Raw genomic sequence first — 18,142 nt, 5'->3', positions numbered from 1 at the left:
AGAGGTTTCCTCCCTCACCTTGTCTCTTGTACTCCTGTTAACATTCCTACTGCAGTGGCTACTGAAAGGCCTCAACCATGGTCAGTGTCCCACTGTGCTAGGCTTTGTATGTACACACAGCAAGACAGTCCTAGCCCTATAAAGTGAATGCAGAGCTACACTCTTCCCACAGGGTTTCCTTGCTGCTCTTGTTTTCCAGCAGAGATGACTATGGCCCAACAAGATCTCCAAAATTCCAGTTTTATTCACAAGTTCTCTTAGTGAGTTTTACCATTGCCCAGGAACTGCTGGCATGCAAGTAGCAATAAGGGGGTTTGAAATCCTTTCCCTGTCTGTGCAGGTCCCTACCACTGTTCTGAAAGATTTATGGAAGTTCTGAGTTCCCCAGTGCCCCATGATGAGTCTGGCATTGAGCCCCAGCAGTGGGAGGCGATAGGGCACACTTCATGAACATACATATGTTGTGCAGGTGCAGCAGGAGCTTCGGGAAGACATGCTGCAGCGGCCGTAAAGAGCATCCCCTAGTCTCATGCCACTAGGAATGATCCAGAAGAAGCTACAATCAAATTTGGAAACCTGTCGTCATTATGGCCAGCTCTCGGAAACACCCATACCTAAGTCTGGTTAAGGCTTCCTCTTGCAAGCCTGTGTGGTTGGTTGCTTATAAACGTTGCCAAAATTTAACCACCTGGGTTGAAATTTTCACTGTCAGGACTCTGCTCAGGCTCAGTCCCCCCTCCCACCCCAGAATTTCACTAAAAAATGGCTCCGCTGTTGCTGTTTCCCTTAGGGGGAATAGGAACTTTTCTGCGAATGTTAACCAAGTATTTTTCCACACATTTCTTTGAAGTACTTTCGTTCCTCTGTGTTTTTTAAGCAGGGATTTGAAATTGGGCAAAGTGACAGGCTGGGGTCAGAGGTGCCTTTTAAGATTCTCATGAAAACACTTAAGGCTAGTCTAAACTATAAGCGCTATAGCAGTGCAGCTGTGCTGCAGCGTGTCTGGTGAAGATGCTCTATGCCGAAGAGAGAGAGCTGTCCTGTCAGTACAGTGCTGTTCCCAGGAGCACTTAGGTCAGTGTAAATTATGTCGATGAGAGTGGTGGCTTGTTCACTCTGCTTTTCCACTGCCTTGGGTTAACAATTCTCTGCACATCAGAGCTTTTATTAGCGGGAGAGGCCTCTTCCTGGGGGAGTATCAGTCTAACTCCCCACCCTGCCCCCCCCCCACCGCCATTCATTTGCAGATGTCTGTAACTAAGAGGTAACACAGGATCACTCCTACCAGGACTGGTTGCAGAATCCAGCCCTGTAGGGTAACAAAGTGACTGGGAGTTGGGTTTGCCATCTTAGTTTTGTTGAAGATGGACAAAGCACACAGAGGTAGCATTAGTTGACTAATGACTAACCATTAGCCCCAGGGACGGCCTTAGGGCCAGGCAAACAGGACCCATGACCAGGACGCTGTAGCCAGGAGAGGCGACAAAAGGGGCTCTGGCCTCCCTTGGCCTGCTGTGACTGGACTCCTCTCTTCTCCATCCCCTCCTTCGCACTGGGGCGTGGGCTTCTCCCTGCCCCCGACCCCCTCCCTCATTTGCTCCTCATCCAGCCGGCTGAGGGCTCCATCTCTGCCCCAGCCCCAGGGAGCACAGAGCAGCATGGCCAGGGCTGATCACTGGCAGAACACCCCACCACTCGCTGCCAGCCGAGTCCCTCCCTGCCTGCAGCCCTGCACCATTCAGGTCTTCGGCAGAGGCCGGCCAGCCAGGGCCAGGGGGAGCGAAACTACAATGTGAGTGTGTCATAACTTTAGTCCCAGATTTGGACCTTAGTGTCCAAAATATGAGGGTTAGCATGAAAACCTCCAAGCTTAGTTACCAGCTTGGACCTGGTACTTGCTGCCACCACCCAAAAAATTAGAGTGTTTTGGGGCACTCTGGTCCCCCCGAAACCCTTCCCTGGGGACCCCAAGACCCAAACCCTTGAGTCTCACAACAACGGGAAATAAATCTTTTCCCTTCCCCCCTCCAGGTGCTCCTGGAGAGATACACAGACACAAGCTCTGTGAATCTAAACAGAGGGAGTCCACCCTCTGTAATTCCAGTCCTGGAAACAAAAGCACTTTCCTCTTCACCCAGAGGGAATGCAAAATCAGACTAGTAAATCTAACACACACAGATCTTCCTCTGACTTCTTCCTCCCACCAATTCCCTGGTGAGTACAGACTCAATTTCCCTGAAGTTTCCCAGTAAAGAAAACTCCAACAGGTCTCAAAAAGAAAGCTTTATATAAAAAAAGAAAAAAAAATACATACAAATGGTCTCTCTGTATTAAGGTGACAAATACAGGGTCAATTGCTTAAAAGAATATTGAATAAACAGCCTTATTCAAAAAGAATACAAATCAAAGCACTTCAGCCACTATAGACATGTAAATACAAAAACAACAAAACCATGTTTGGTACTCACACTTGGAAACAGAAGATTAGAAAACAGAAATACTTCTCCAAAGCTCAGAGAAAGCAAGCAGACAGAAAACAAAGACTCAGACCAAACTTTCCTCCACCCAGAGTTGAAAAAATCCGGTTTGCTGATTGGTCCTCTGGTCAGGTGCTTCAGGTGAAAGAGACATTAACCCTTAGCTATCTGTTTATGACAGAGTGAGGAAGGCAGGGGGGACTTAAAGTGACAGTGCGCTCATTGTCTATCAAACTTCCCTAACATACACACACACACAGGCTCTCACACCCACATACACTCTGCCTCTCACAGTCCCCTAACACACATTGTCTCACACACACAGTCTCATACTCCCCAGCACAACTCTGTCTGTGAAAAGGTTATGATTTGCAGAATATGTTTACGCTATCTGTAGGCATGTATCATTTTGTATTTGAAGTAATGAGTTTAAATGTTTGTTCCTAGGGTAATTCCCACAAGGTAGTTAGCCAGCACATCTTGAAGGGACTAGTCAAAGTAAGTGGCTCACCAACGGACTCTTAACTCACACTGGACCATGGGTGATGCCCATCTACATTGAATGGACATTCCTGTAGACATTCCATATGAAGTATAGATAATAGCCTGGAGGCGAGGGGCTGGGGGGTGCGAGGGGAGTCCGTAGGAGCCAAGCGTGATGGAGGGAGCACCATCATACAAGTTCACTCAGGGCACCATTTTCATAAGGCCGGCCCTTATTAACCCTCAATGCACAAACCAGGAATAGTGCCTGATAGTATCCTGATTCCCACCGTTCCTCTACTAGCTAGCAGATAGTCATGTGAGCCATTCCACTGTAGTGCTGTTACTATTAAATAGCTTTATGTTGTACACATAAAAGGTATTAGTTCAAACCCTTCCATTAGTTCACCTGGCTGTCAATATAGCTCAATAGGATGGCAGGATTGTGTTTGTTTTAGGCACTAGAAAATTACTCACAGAAAGCTACATTAGAAGAATATTAAGGTTGCAAAGTCAAGCACTCAAATTAAAACATACTAGTAGAAAAGATTGCACATGTAATCACAAATCTGCACCTCAGGCATAGGTTTTTAATGATGTAGTTTTTAATTGCATCATCACCTACAATGTAGTCTAGGGGACCCCTGCCTCAGTCCATGCTCAGGGCAGACACAGCATGAGGTGATGAATGGCAAGAAAAATATTGTTGTCTTGTACTGAAGGCCTGAGGCTGAGACGACACAGATTCTATTTCAGACTCTGTCACAGACTTCCTGTGGTTTACTGCATGTATACAGCAGTGTGTGTGTGGGAAGAGCAGTAGTGGACACTCTCTGTTTGGGCATTTCCTAACTTTTCAGTGCTGGATTCTGCAACTTTAATGTCACTTCTACAGAGTATAACTCCAGTGTCATTCAGCTCTGGCATGTATCTGTCAGCTATGTTACTCGTGTATGTTTGTCACTGTTACATCAGCATTAAGATTTTCTTTTATAGCATTTCTATGTCTGTGTTATGAGTAATACAAGTAAAATGATTGAGAGAAATATTACCTCATGCTGTCTCATTTCTAATCTGATCTCCCTCTCCCCGCACACCCTCAGCAGTGAGGTGAGGGCTCCTTACCTTACCCAAGTTGCACCCACCTAGCCAGTTTCTGGCTTCTCCACTCTCACATCCTTGCTGATTAGGGAAGACTCAAGCCCAGCTCTTTCAGACTGCCATCCAAACCCTTCTGAGCTCTGTTTCCTTTCCCTCCAGAGGTAAATGGCAACCAGTCTTTCTCACTCACGTTCTCTCCTGAAAAGTTGATTGACCAAAGACATAGACAAAAGGTAGATGATTTGGGTGCAAACCACAAAGGTACTTAGCTGCCTAAACCCCAGATTTTGGCATCTAAATGCCAGTTATAGCTCCATAAAACTCCCACCGAACGCTGTAGGTGTCTTAGTTCACTGAGCACCCAAGTTCTCAGGGTAAAATTTCCCTCAAAGCCTGTTTTTTGTCACTGAGCCACCTCCCTGTATGCAACGGGGGAGTTGGACCTGTCTACCATGTAAGCTCAAGAGTGATTCATGAACTGTGTGGAGAATGATGGGGGCCTGATCTAGTAGGTAGCCTCTGAGCATGCCTACTTGATCAACGTCCATTTAGAATCTGTCAGCAAGGTGGTGGTGCCATCTACCTTATAATTTAACTTATAGCCCAAATGTTACAACACTCGCCTGGGACGTGGGACACTGCACCAGCTAGCAAGGTAGAATGATGCTGTAGCCCAGGAGTTTGGGCATCCATGGGGAATGTAGGAGTCCCAAAGTCCAGTCTTCCTGCTCTAATCACTTGCATTATTTCTCCAACCTGGAACAACTTCAGCAGGAAAGGAAGAGGGTGCCCTCACATCTGCATAGCCTGTAACTCGGTGATTAGAGCACTCTCCTGAGAGGTTTGACACCCCTGTTCAAATCAGTGTTCCTCCAGCAGACGGAAGTGAAATCAGGTCTCCCACATTGCAGCTGAGTGCTCTAATCACTGGATTAAAATTTGTACAGGCAGACATCACTACTCCCTCCTCAGGAGCTGGTGCCTGAGTGGCTGGTTCCCATTCATGCTTCACCAAGCAGAGCTAAGTCCCTAAATTTGGGTTGCAGAGAGGGCCTACCTTCAAGAGCGGGGCAAGGCGTAGGACACATTGTCAGCATTGCCCATTAACTAGGTTAAGCAGCTCCCCACTTCTGGCCTGCACTTGGACTCCAGCCACGGTACGGTGTTGCCATGTCTATGGACTGTGATCCTTGTTCTGATCCCGACCTGTCCAAAAATCTCAATTCCACAGCCCTCCCTTGGGCCCAGTCCCTATCCGACATCCAGCTTCAACCTCAGCTTCATCCACTATGCCTGACTCTTGGGAGGCAGCGCCTGACAGAAACTTCTTTCTGAGTGTGGTCTTTCAACCAGTTTTGCACCCACCTGACTGTAATTTCATCTAAACCATCTTTCCTTGATTTGCCTTATTAAAAATTAAGATATATCATGTCTACTGCTCCCCCATCCCCTACCCACCCTGTCAAAGAAGGAACTGAGGTTGGTTTAGCCATGCTGGCTATTCCTTGTCATCCTCTGTCTTTTGCTGTATCTGTATTTATTGAGTACAATATAGAAATTAGATTCCACACGTAGCATACTGGCTTGTGTGATGCTCATTCTTGGGCTCCAGTCTCTACCCATGACATATGTTGAGAGCAAAGGTATCTACCATAGCCGTGTGGAGCACAGTGTGTTGCTGTGATTTTTCTAGATAGCTAGAGTTTTCTAAGTTGGGCAGTGTGCTGCTCAGCCTTGCGAGGCCTAAATCTCTTTGAGGATCTCACTCACTACACTAGTGGGCCCCAAACTTTTCAGGGTCACAGCCACCTTACACCAGTCTGCACCTCTCACCCCAGGAGGCAGGGTCAGGAGCAGGGCCAAGGCTTCTCCAAATGGAGTGGTAAACAGGGATAAAGGGACTGCAGCTGGGGTTGGATATGGGGCTGCAGTCGGGGGCCAAGGCTGGGGGTGGGAGCAGATGTGGGACTGGGAGCCAGGGCTGTGGCAGGGGATGGGGTCAGAGCAAAGCTGGGATTGGATGATATTCCCTCCCCACCCCCTGTGGGGCTGCCTGGGCCCTGCTGCCTCCCCAAATGTTCCTCTGCACCCCTTAGGGGGGCTGCATCCTGCAGTTTGGGGACCACTGCCTTACACAATGTATCTTGGGTATTACTGTAAGTGGATTGTGAGCACCCTCTACTGGCTGGTTTCCCACAGGTTTGGGTTTGTTACTATTTCCCACTAGTGGATTTAGGGACAGATTTTTAATGGTAATCAGGTGCCCACAGATTAAAAAATTCCACTGTCAGCATTTGCAGGTACCTAAATGTCTCAACAAATTTCCACTTCATACGGCTAAATTCAGTGCCTTGCATGGTGTGAAGTATCAGAGGGAAGCCATGTTAGTCTGTATCCTCAAAAATGAGGAGTTTGGTGGCACCTTAAAGGCTAACAGATTTATTTGGGCATAAGCTTTCGTGGGTAAAAACCCATGTCTGAAAAGTGAATTTGAAGAAGTGGGTTTTTTACCCACGAAAGCTTATGCTCAAAAAAATCTGTGAGTCTTTAAGGTGCCCGTGGACTCTTCATTGTTTTTGAAGATACAGACTAACATAGCTATCCCTCTGATACTCTACAAATTTGGTTCTTTGTCTTTTCATTTAAGCAGAAGAGGCTTATGGTTTAGCTCTAGCATCCCACCTTTGTCATCTAAGAGTGACTGCTCCATTTTGGTACGACATTCTCAGGAAACTTACCTCAGTCTTTTTTCAAGCTCTTCAGAGCTGCCTTGACTTCCAATCACTCACTTTTCTTTCTTCTTTGCCCTTGTCACCTGTTTGCTTGCATTAACTTCTCCAGCCACACCTCTGGACCCCCAACCCTGCCTGTCAATCACTACTGCCCATCCCCTTTCTCTGGTGACACTAGTTTAATTTCTGGTGTAAAACCCCTTAAACATTGATGTTATTTTCTCATGCACCACAAGAGGGAGCATTGATCTGAATTTGGAATGCCACAGGCAACTAGTTCACACAGTACATGACCCCAACCTGACAAATTACAATGATATGTAGTGTTAGCATGACATTTTATTTGAATATTGGTTAAAAAAAGTCTACATAGATTTGAAAAAACTAATGTGTTTAGATAGGAATCACATTGTCAATGCTAAAGTATAGAAATGCTGAGTTCCACATTGTTTCCACCTTCAGTAAAACTGGACAGTGGTTACTTTGTATTTTTAAGTGATTTGGGGACATTTAGCATCTTGTATGAGCAAATGCTATAACACCATAGCTGCATTTATGCATTATTGTGACAATATTAAGTCCCAAGGGGAGCTATTGTACCACAATTATTAAAATTTAAATATTGTTATTTTCTTTGCGAATACAGCAATGGCCTGATTCTGTTCTTTCTTTGGTGTGAATAAGGAGTAACTCCCAAGTTACCAGAGCTGCACTGGTGTAACTTTGGGACGATCAGAATCAGGGCTTTACATTTTGGAAAGGAAGAAAAGTGCATCTACATTTCTTGCAACTGAATTTATTAAAAACAACTAATGCTGTGTGGATTTTTTATGAGCTTTTTAAAGTCTGATCTCTCTACAAATGACCCAGCTCCTACTGGATCAGTTTGCTAGGCCATACAGGAAGGACTGAACATATGAGGTTTTTGAGCTGGGCAAGAGCCGCAATGTTGAGTTACTTTACTAGCTACGCTAATTGTACAAGTGCTATTATTTCTACTTAGTGGTTATTCATGTATGAAATGTGATTCTCAGTAACTGTCCAGGCACATAATGCTGTGCCTAGGCATTGTGTTGACCTTGATTGGCTGGAAAAACAACCAGCAGGGGTGGTAGAACTGTCTATCAGCCCTTGTGATCACCATCCTTATTTGTTACGCAAGTATATAAATGGTGGGGAGGGGGACACATTGGTTGAGCAAATAGTTGTATTTAAATTATGAAGCACTGGCTGTAGTCAGGAAGAGCACAGTCTTTTCTTTCATATGTGGACATGGGTGGCAGGTGAACCTCTGCCTTCTGCCTGAGGCCCTGCCCACTGGCCCTGGCCCTTCTGCCTGGGTCCTTGCCTCCCGTCCCCAGAATCTGCCCACCAGAGCCTCAAACCCGATCCCCCATGGCCAGAGGAGCCCCGGCCTTTCCGCCCCAGCCACACTGACCAACTTGAGTCCCAGGCTTTGACCAGCCCCAGCACTGCCCCAGGCCACTGGCCTGATCTCCCTGACCAAGGCCACTGGCCCAAACCCAGGGCCAGCCCTAGGGTGACCAGATAGCAAGTGTGAAAAATTGGGACAGGGAGTGTGGAGAAGAAATAGGCACTTACAAAGCCCCAAATATCAGGACTGTCCCTATAAAATCAGCACATCTGGTCACCTGAGCAGTCTCTGGCTGCCTAAGTTCCAGGCTGCTGGCTGGAGGTAAGTCCCTGCCAACATCAAGGTTGAGGGGCAGTGAGGACGGGGCCTCGGGGCAGAACATGGGCCTGCTTTAGGAGAGGCTTAGGCCATGGCTACACTGGCGCTTTACAGCGCTGCAACTTTCTCGCTCAGGGGTGTGAAAAAAACACCCCCCTGAGCGCTGCAAGATACAGCACTGTAAAGCCTCAGTGTAAACAGTGCCGCAGCACTGGGGGCGCGGCTCCCAGCACTGCAAGCTAAACCCCATGAGGATGTGGAGTAGGTGCAGCACTGGGAGAGCTCTCTCCCAGCGCTGGCGCTGCGACCACACTCAGGGCTTGTCTACATCACAAAGTTGCAGCGCTGGTGAGGGGGTTACAGCGCTGCAACTGAGGAGGTGTACACATCTGCAGGGCATCACCAGCGCTGCAACTCCCTGTTTGCAGCGCTGGCCGTACTCCCGTTTTGTCTCGGGTGTAGAGGATCCAGCGCTGGTGATCCAGCGCTGGTAATCAAGTGTAGACACTTACCAGCACTTTTCTTGACCTCCGTGGAATAAACAGGTATCCCAGCATACCTGAGGATACCTCTCTGGTAATCAAGCAGGTCTCCTTCCCCGCGGTTTGCTCCGGTGTTCTCCGAATCCCCCCCCAAGCGGGTCTCCTTCTCGCGGTTTGCAGGGGGGTTTGGGGAATGCGAGAGCAAACCGCGGGGAAGCAGGTCTCCTTCCCCGCGGTTTGCTCTCGCGTTCCCCGAACCCTCGTGCAAGCAGATCTCCTTCCCCGCGGTTTGCTCTCGCATTCCCCGAACCCCCCTGCAAGCAGGTCTCCTTCCCCGCGGTTTGCAGGGGGGTTCGGGGAACGCGATAGCAAACCACGGGGAAGGAGACCTGCTTGCACGGGGGTTCGGGGAATGCGAGAGCAAACCGCGGGGAAGGAGACCTGCTTGCGGGGAGGGGGTTCGGGGAACACGAGAGCAAACCGCGGGGAAGGAGACCTGCTTGCATGGGGATTCGGGGAACGTGAGAGCAAACCGCGGGGAAGGAGATCTGCTTGCAGGGGGGTTCGGGGAACACTGGAGCAACCCGGGGAAGGAGACCTGCTTCCCCGCGGTTTGCTCTCGCGTTCCCCGAACCCCCCTTGAAGCCGCCCAACAGCGCTGCAGTGTAGCCACATCTAACACCACTTGCAGCGCTGGTTGCTGTAAGTGTGGCCACTCTGCAGCGCTGGCCCTATACAGCTGTACTAATACAGCTGTAACAACCAGCGCTGCAAAATTGTAGATGTAGACATACCCTCACACTTCAAAGCGCTGCTGCGGGAGCGCTTTGATGTTTTAGTGTAGCTATACCCTTAGCTTCCCAGGCCTTTGATACCACTGCCCTGAATGACAGGTTTCAGAGTCTAGGGACCTTAGAGACTAACAAATTTATTTCAGCATAAGCTTTCATGGGCTACAGCTCACTTCTTCAGATGCATAGAATGGAACACACAGACAGGAGATATTTATACATACAGAGAACATAAAAAGGTGAAAGTATGCATACCAACTGGAAGTGTCCAATCAATTGAGATGATCTATCGTCAGCAGGAGAAAAAAAAACCTTTGAAGTGATAATTGAGATGACCCACAGAAGGTGTGAGGAGAACTTAACATAGGGAAATAGAATCAATTTGTGTAATGACCCAACCATTCCCAGTCTCTGTTTAAACCTAAGAGCTTGGCTACACTGGAGAGTTGCAGCGCTGTAAACCCACCAGCAGCGCTGCAACTTACTCACTGTCCACACTTGCAAGGCACATACAGCACTGCATTTCCCTGGCTGCTGTGCTGGCCGTACTCCTGCTCTGCCTCGGGTATAAGGATTGCAGCGCTGGTGATGCAGCACTGCTCCACAAGTGTGGACACCAAAAGCGCTGTAATTGGTCTCCAAAGTATTTGGAGGCATCCCAGAATGCCTGCTCAGCCACTCTGCTCATCAGTTTGCACTCTACTGCCCTTGCCTCAGGTGACCCGCCCTTTAAATGCCCCAGGAATTTTAAAAATCCCCTTCCTGTTTGCTCAGCCAGGTGTGGAGTGCAATCAATCTTTCCAGGTGACCATGCCTCCACGCGCCAAACAAGCCCCAGCATGGAGCAATGGCGAGCTGATGGACCTCATCAGTGGTTGGGGGAGGCAGCTGTGCAGTCACAGCTGCGCTCCAGCCGTAAGAATTACGATACCTATGGCCAGATATCAAAGGCAATGATGGAAAGGGGCCATGACTGGGACGTGGTGCAGTGCAGGGTTAAAGTAAAGGAGCTGCGGAGTGCCTATTGCAAAGCACGCAAGGGAAACCGCCGCTCCGGCGCTGCCCCGATGACCTGAAGTTTTTATAAGGAGCTGGATGCGATCCGTGGGGTTGACCCCACCGCCAATCCGACGACCATTGGATGGGTGGGGTTCTGTGGCCTGCCTTGTGCAGGAGGTCAGACTAGATGATCATATTGGTCCCTTCTGACCTATGAGTCTATGAGTCTATGAGACCACAATGGACACTTCAGAGCGAGTGGGAGAGGGTGGGCAAGAGGAGGAGGAGGACGACGGGGGGAAGGAAACCGAGAGTGAGGGTACTGTGGTGGGGGGAGACACTCCGGAGTCCCAGGAGGCATGCAGCCAGGAGCTCTTCTCAAGCCAGGAGGAAGGCAGCCAGTCGCAGCAGCTGGAACTTGGTGAAGGACAAGCAGAGCAGAGTGTTCCCGGTAAGCAGCTTTTATTTTCAGGATGGAAATGTTTCGGGAGTGGAGGGGGGCGTTATGGCTGCATGCATGCATGCCTAGATGTGGAATAGCCCATTGATGTGGTCTATCATGTCGCGGTAATCGGCCTCGGTAATCTCTTCAAAAGTTTCCGCCAGAGTGAGGGCAATGCGCTTGAGCAAGTTTATAGGGAGAGCCACTGTGGTTCTTGTCCCAGTCAGGCTAACGCGTCTGCGCCACTGTGCCGCGAGGGGTGGGGGGACCATTGCTGCACACAGGCAAGCTGCATAGGGGCCAGGGCAGAATCCGCATTGCTGTAGAAGACCCTCCCGCTCTTCCCAGGTGACTCGCAGCAGCGAGATATCTTCCAGGATTAGCTCTTGTGGAAAATGTTGGGAGACTGTTCAGTGTAGGTGCCCCCTGCAGCATTTTGCTTCCGCCAACGCACAGAACCCTCTGCACTGCCCTGAACCAATCATTCCCACTTCCCAGGTGACCCGCATCAGTGAGATATCTTCCAGGATTAATTTTCTCCTGCAATCATTGCCCCTTTTACTCACCATTTTTTCGCTCCCGTGCGGTCTGTTTGGTATAGGAAAAGCATGCTAAAGCGAAGAGTGTAAACTCCTTCACTGTGGGGGAGGGAAATAACTGTCTGTCTGTGTGAGATTATAAACAATGGTGCCTCTGTAAATTGTTTCAATTTTTGTCTCTCTAATAACAGTGTCCTTGAATACTGAGTGACTGTATCACAGACTGCTCAGCGGCTACAGAACCTGCAGAAGAAACCACGAAAAAGCAAAGAAGAAATGCTGAAAGCAGTAATGAATCAGTCTGCCAGAGAGAGTAAAAAAATGCAGGAATGGAGGGAAAACATGCAGGAATGGAGGCAAAAAATGCAGCACTGGAGGGAAAGAGAAAGCAAGAGAAAGGCAGTGGCTAAGAAGAAAAGCACGAATCAGCTGATAAGCTTCCTGGCGCGCCAAATGGACTCTATCCAGGCACTTTTAGCCATGCAGGCAGAGCACTACAGTGCCGCTCCCCCCACACCATCCCAAAGCTCTTTCCCTTGTGCCCCAATGTCAGCTCCAAATCCCCTTCCCCAGCATCCAGGTTCTTACCACCGCCAGCTGCCCCCAACACCTGTACGTTCACCTACCAGCCCTGAGAACTACGACCCTTACCCTCTGCACTCAACCCCCATCACCATGCAGTATTTTCATCCTGAAGTGCAGCAGTCATTGCACAGCACTCCAGACAGGACATATTCAAACCTCTGACTGTACATTTCACCACCTCACCGCCCTGCCCTTTTAGATTCCCAAAATGTTGTGTGTCTGTCAATAAAGTTATTTTCTTTTCAATAAATGAATTCTTGGCATTGAAAACAGTCTTTATTATTGCAGAAAGTGAAAGATACCGTAGCCCAGGAAAGAAACAGGTACTGCAAATCATTTTAGGAAAAACAGATTCCTGCTAACAGTGTAACCACTGCACTTCACTCCCGTGCAAGGCACCAAACATTACTGTTGGCTTTCAGCCTCAAATTCATCCTTCAAGGCATCTCTAATCCTTATAGCCCTGTGCTGGGCCTCTCTAGTAGCCCTGCTCTCTGGCTGTGCAAATTCAGCCTCCAGGTGTTGAACCTCGGAGGTCCATTCCTGACTGAATGTTTCACCCTTCCCTTCACAAATATTATGGAGGGTACAGCACACAGATATAACCGCAGGGATGCTGCTTTGCCCCAAGTCTAGCTTCCCATAAAGAGATCTCCAGTGCCCTTTTAAACGGACGAAAGCACACTCCACAGTCATTCGGCACTGGCTCAGCCTGTAGTTGAACCGGTCCTTGCTCCTGTCAAGCTTCCCTGTATACGGTTTCATGAGCCAAGGCATTAACGGGTAAGCAGGGTCTCCAAAGATCACAATGGGCATTTCGACGTCCCATATTGTGATCTTCCGGTCTGGGGAAAAAGTCCCAGCCTGCAGCTTCCTGAACAGGCCATTGTTCCGAAAGATGCTTGCATCATGCACCTTTCCAGGCCTGCCTGTGTAAATGTCAATGAAATGCCCATGGTGATCCACAAGTGCCTAGAGAATCATAGAGAAATACCCCTTCCGATTAATGTACTCGGATGCTAGGTGGGGTGGTGCCAGAATAGGAATATGCGTCCCACCTATCGCCCCTCCACAGTTAGGGAACCCCATTTGTGCAAAGCCATCCACAATGTCCTGCACGTTCCCCAGAGTCACGGTTCTTCTTAGCAGGATGCGATTAATGGCCCTGAAAACTTGCATCAATACAATTCCAATGGTCAACTTTCCCACTCCAAACTGGTTCGTGACCGATCGGTAGCTGTCTGGAGTTGCCAGCTTCCAGATTGCAATAGCCACCTGTTTCTCCACTGGGAGGGCAGCTCTCAGTCTCATGTCCTTGTGCCACAGGGTAGGGACGAGCTCAGCACACAGTCCCATGAAAGTGGCTTTTCTCATCCGAAAGTTCTGCAGCCACTGCTCGTCATCCCAGACTTCCATGACGATGTGATCCCACCACTCAGTGCTTGCTTCCCGAGCCCAAAAGCGGCGTTCCACAGTGCTGAGCATTTCCATGAATGCCACAAGCAATTTAGTGTTATACGCGTCAGGCAACTCGATATCATCGTCGGAGTCCTCATCACTGTCACTTTGGATCATAAGGAATAGCTCAACTGCCAAACGTGATGTGCTGGCGACACTCATCAGCAAAGTCCTCAGCAGCTTGGGCTCCATTTCCCACAGAAATAGCACTGCACAGAAACCATTGGGAGACTCACAATGGCGCCAGACGTGGACAGAAAAACAGTGACTGCTGGGATGTGAAGCGATGCACCACAGGGCATTGGGACAGGAAGCGGAATGACCCGCACCCTCCGTCTCCTTCCCACAACCCACGGCGCCAAAATGGGACGAGGTGCTCTGTGGGATAGCTGCCCACAATGCACCACTCCCAACAGCGCTGCAAATGCTGCAGATGTGGCCACACTACAGCGCTGGTAGCTGTTAGTATGGCCACACTCCAGCGCTTTCCCTACACAGCTGTACAAAGACAGCTGTATCTCCCAGCGCTGCACACCTGCAAGTGTAGCCAAGGTCTAAGTTAATTGCATCTAATTTGCAAATTAATTTGAGTTCAGCAGTCTCTCTTTGGAGTCCGTTTTTGAAGTTTTTTTGTTGCAAAATTGCCACCGTCAAGTCTGTCACTGAGTGGTTAGAGAGGCTGAAGTGTTCTCCCGCTGGTTTTTGAATGTTATGATTCCTGATGTCAAATTTGTGTCCATTTATTCTTTTGCATAGAGACTATCCAGTTTGGCCAATGTACATGGCAGAGGGGCTCTTCTGGCACATGATGGCATATATCACACTGGTAGATGTGCAGGTGAACAAGCCCTTGATGGTGTGGCTTATGTGGTTAGGTCCTATGATGATGTCCCTTGAATAGATATGTGGACATAGTTGGCACTGGGGTTTGTAGTAGGGTTTGGTTCCTGGCTTGGTGTTTTTGTTGTGTGGTATGTAGTTGCTGGTGAGTATTTGCTTCAGGTGGGGGGGCTGTCTGTAAGCGAGGAGTGGCCTGTCTCCCAAAGTCTGTGAGAGTGAGGGATTGTCCTTCAGGATAGGTTGTAGATCCTTGATGATGCCCTGGAGAGGTTTTATTCGGGGGCTGTAGGGGACGGCTAGTGGCATTGTGTTACTTTCTTTGTTGGGCCTGTCTTATAGTAGGTGACTTCTTGGTACCCTTCTGGCTCTGTCAATCTGTTTCTTCAATTAATCAGGTGGGTATTGCAGTTTTAAGAATGCTTGATAGAGATTCTGTACGTGTTTGTCTCTGAGGGATTGGCGCAAATGCGGTTGTATCTTAGAGCTTGGCTGTAGACAATGGATCATGTGATGTGGTCTGGATGAAAGCTGGAGGCATGTAGGTAAGTATAGCGGTCAGTAGGTTTCTGGTATAGGGTGGTGTTTATGTGACCATCACTTATTAGCACTGTAATGTCTAGGAAGTGGACCTCTTGTTTGGACTGGTCCACGCTGAGGTTGATGGTAGGGTGAAAATTGTTGAAATCTTGGAGGAATTCCTCAAGGACCTCCTTCCCATAGGTCCAGATGATGAAGATGTCATCAGTGTAGCACAAGTAAATTAGGGGCTTAAGGGGATGAGAACTGAGGAAGCGTTGTTCTAAGTCAGCCATAAAAATGTTGGTATACTGAGGGGCCATGCGGGAACCCATAGCAGTCCCATTGACTTGAAGAAATAAATTCTGAAATAGTTGTGGGTGAGGACAAAGTCACAAAGTTCAGCCACCACGTTTGCCGTGATGGTATCGGGGATGCTATTCCTGATGGCTTGTAGTCCATCTTTGTTTGGATTGTTGGTGTAGAGGGCTTCTACATCCATAGTGGCTAGAATCATGTTTTCTGGAAGATCACCAAAGGACTGTTGTTTCCTCAGGAAGTTAGCTGTTAGCTTAGTCAGTCATAAGACTTCAGTCCTGGAAAGCTGCTACACAAAGCTCAGACCCCTGAATCCAGCAAGCTCTAGAAAATTAGCTTAACCCAAACTTCCATTCATATTTGGAATCCAATGGCTACCCAGCTCATTTACCAGCCTTTATATTACAGATCAAAATGGAGTTTTATAAAATATATTCTGTTGATATATTGGGTCATACTGCATCTTTGTCACTGGGTGTACAGGTATAGAACAGTCAATAAAGTATTTTAAATGTAAGCCAAAAAGATTATAACACAACAAAACATTTCCATATTACATAATCATAAACCAAGTTTGCTTTAGATGTTCCTCACGGAATCCGCCTGGAACCTGTCACAGGTTCATGATACTTAAGAACTGCATGGGTTTTCACTCACAGATCAAAGTCGTAAAGCGTTTTATTTAAGGATTAGTAAATTGGTCAATAGTTTTAATACAATGCTTTCCCAAACTTATTTACAGAAGATACAATATATTTACAATATACAAGCTGACATATCTGGCTAGAGTTTCCACCAATAATCCAACTAAGATAGCAAGCAATTTGTTAGTTTATTAGTTGATTTAAAACATTCTGGAACCTTTTGAGTTTGCTGGTAGCAACACAATGAACATGGCTTGTTTTATTGCGTTTGTTTACAACAAAGTTAAGTAGCTCCAGGAAGAGTGAGTTTGCTGCTCAGTGGAAAAGTTGAGCTTGTAACAGATGATAGGAAGACAGAGCTGCTCAATGCTTGCTTTCCTTCAGTCTTCACACAAAAAATAACATGTGACCGGACAACTAGCAAAGTTACAACAGAACATGAAGGGAAGAGGGTGTAGATTGGGATAAATAAAGAACACATCAGAGATCTTCTGACCAATTTGAATGAATTGAAATCAGCAGGGTCAGATGCTATTCACCTGAGGGTACAGAAGGAATTAGCTGAAGAAATCTCAGAACCACTGTCAATAATATGAGCCAGCATGGCTTTATTAAGAACAAATCATGTCAAATCAGCTTGATTCCCTTCTTTGACAAGGTAACTGGTTTGGTGGATAGGGAGAATGATGTGGACATAATATTCCTGGACTTCAGCAAGGGTTTTGACACCATCCCACATGACATTCTGCTAACTAAACTAGAGATATGCGGGTTTGGTGGAACTACCGTTAAGTGGATACATAATTGGTTAAACAACCGCAAACAAAGAGTAGCCATTAATTGAACTATATCAGATTGGAGGGAAGTCTCAAGTGGGGTCCACAGGAATCTGTTCTGGGGCTGGTGTTGTTTAACATCTTCATTAATTATTTGCTTGTAGGAATAGAGACCCTACTGATCGAGGTTGTGAATGACACAAAAACGGGGGGAGAGGTTGCAAACACTTTCGAGGCTAGAGCTAAAATTCAGAGGGATCTTGATAAATTGGAAAATTGGGCTATAGACAATAAAATGAAATTAACAAAGACAACTGTAAGGTGTTACACTTCCCTGGTGCACAGATACAGAATGTTGGAGAACTGGCTTGGCAGCAGCACTACTGAGAACGATCTGGGAGTTGTAGTGGATCCCAACCTCAACGTGAGCCAGCAATGCCATGCTGTTGCAAAAAAAAGCAAATGCAATTTTAGGTTACATTAACAGAGACATTGAATGCAAGTCATTTAAGGTGGTAGTACCATTCTACTCAGGGCTGGTTAGGCCTCAGCTGGAGAACTGTGTCCATTTGGGGTCACCTCTGTATAGAAATGATGTAGAGAAACTGGAAAGGGTCCCAGGACAAATGACAAAGATGAACAAAGGGATGAAATGCAAAGGCTGAAGAACCTGGGTATGTTTAGTTTGGAAATAAAGGAGATTAAGGAGGAAGGACATTATAATCCTCTTCATATACTTGAACGGCTGCGATAAAAAAGGTGGAGAGAAGTTCTTCTCTCTTGCCACAGAGGGCAGGACAAGGGGCAATGGGTTCAAACTACAGCACTGCAGATTTAGATCAGATCTCAGGAAAAACTTCCTAACTATAAGAACAGTAGGACAATGGAACAGACGTGTAGGGAGATTGTGGAAGCTTCTTCTCTGGAGGTTTTCAAAGGGAGGCTGGAGCCATCTGTCTTGGATGGTTTAGACACAACAAATCCTTCATCTTGGCAGGGGGTTAGGCTGGATGACCCTTGCAGTTCCTTCTAACTAGGGCTGTCAATTAATTGCAGTTAACTCACACAATTAATTCAAAAAAATTAATCATGATTACAAAAATTAATCACAATTAATCACACTGTTAAACAATAGAATACTAATTGTAATGTATTAAATATTTTTTGATGTTTTTCTACATTTTCGAATATATTGATTTCTATTACAACACAAAATACAAAATGTACAGTGTTCATTTCATATTATTTTTTATTACAAATATTTGC

The 18,142-nt window shown here is 47.3% G+C and overlaps 1 protein-coding gene across 1 annotated transcript in view; it reads left to right on the top strand.

Moving 5' to 3' along the window:
- LOC115657961 overlaps positions 1–1,874 on the top strand; it is a 32,938-nt gene extending 31,064 nt beyond the window's left edge. The window contains exon 11 of the mRNA XM_030576346.1: positions 470–1,874. Coding sequence (XP_030432206.1) covers positions 470–511 — 42 coding nt within the window. The 3' untranslated portion in view covers positions 512–1,874. The remainder of the gene's footprint in view (positions 1–469) is intronic.
- Positions 1,875–18,142: the final 16,268 nt, after the last annotated feature.

This window comes from Gopherus evgoodei, chromosome 9, assembly GCF_007399415.2.
Source record: "Gopherus evgoodei ecotype Sinaloan lineage chromosome 9, rGopEvg1_v1.p, whole genome shotgun sequence".
In the NCBI taxonomy this organism is placed as follows: domain Eukaryota; kingdom Metazoa; phylum Chordata; order Testudines; family Testudinidae; genus Gopherus; species Gopherus evgoodei.
Note: the sequence above shows the minus strand (reverse complement) of the source record. Positions and strands in the feature narration are given on the sequence as shown.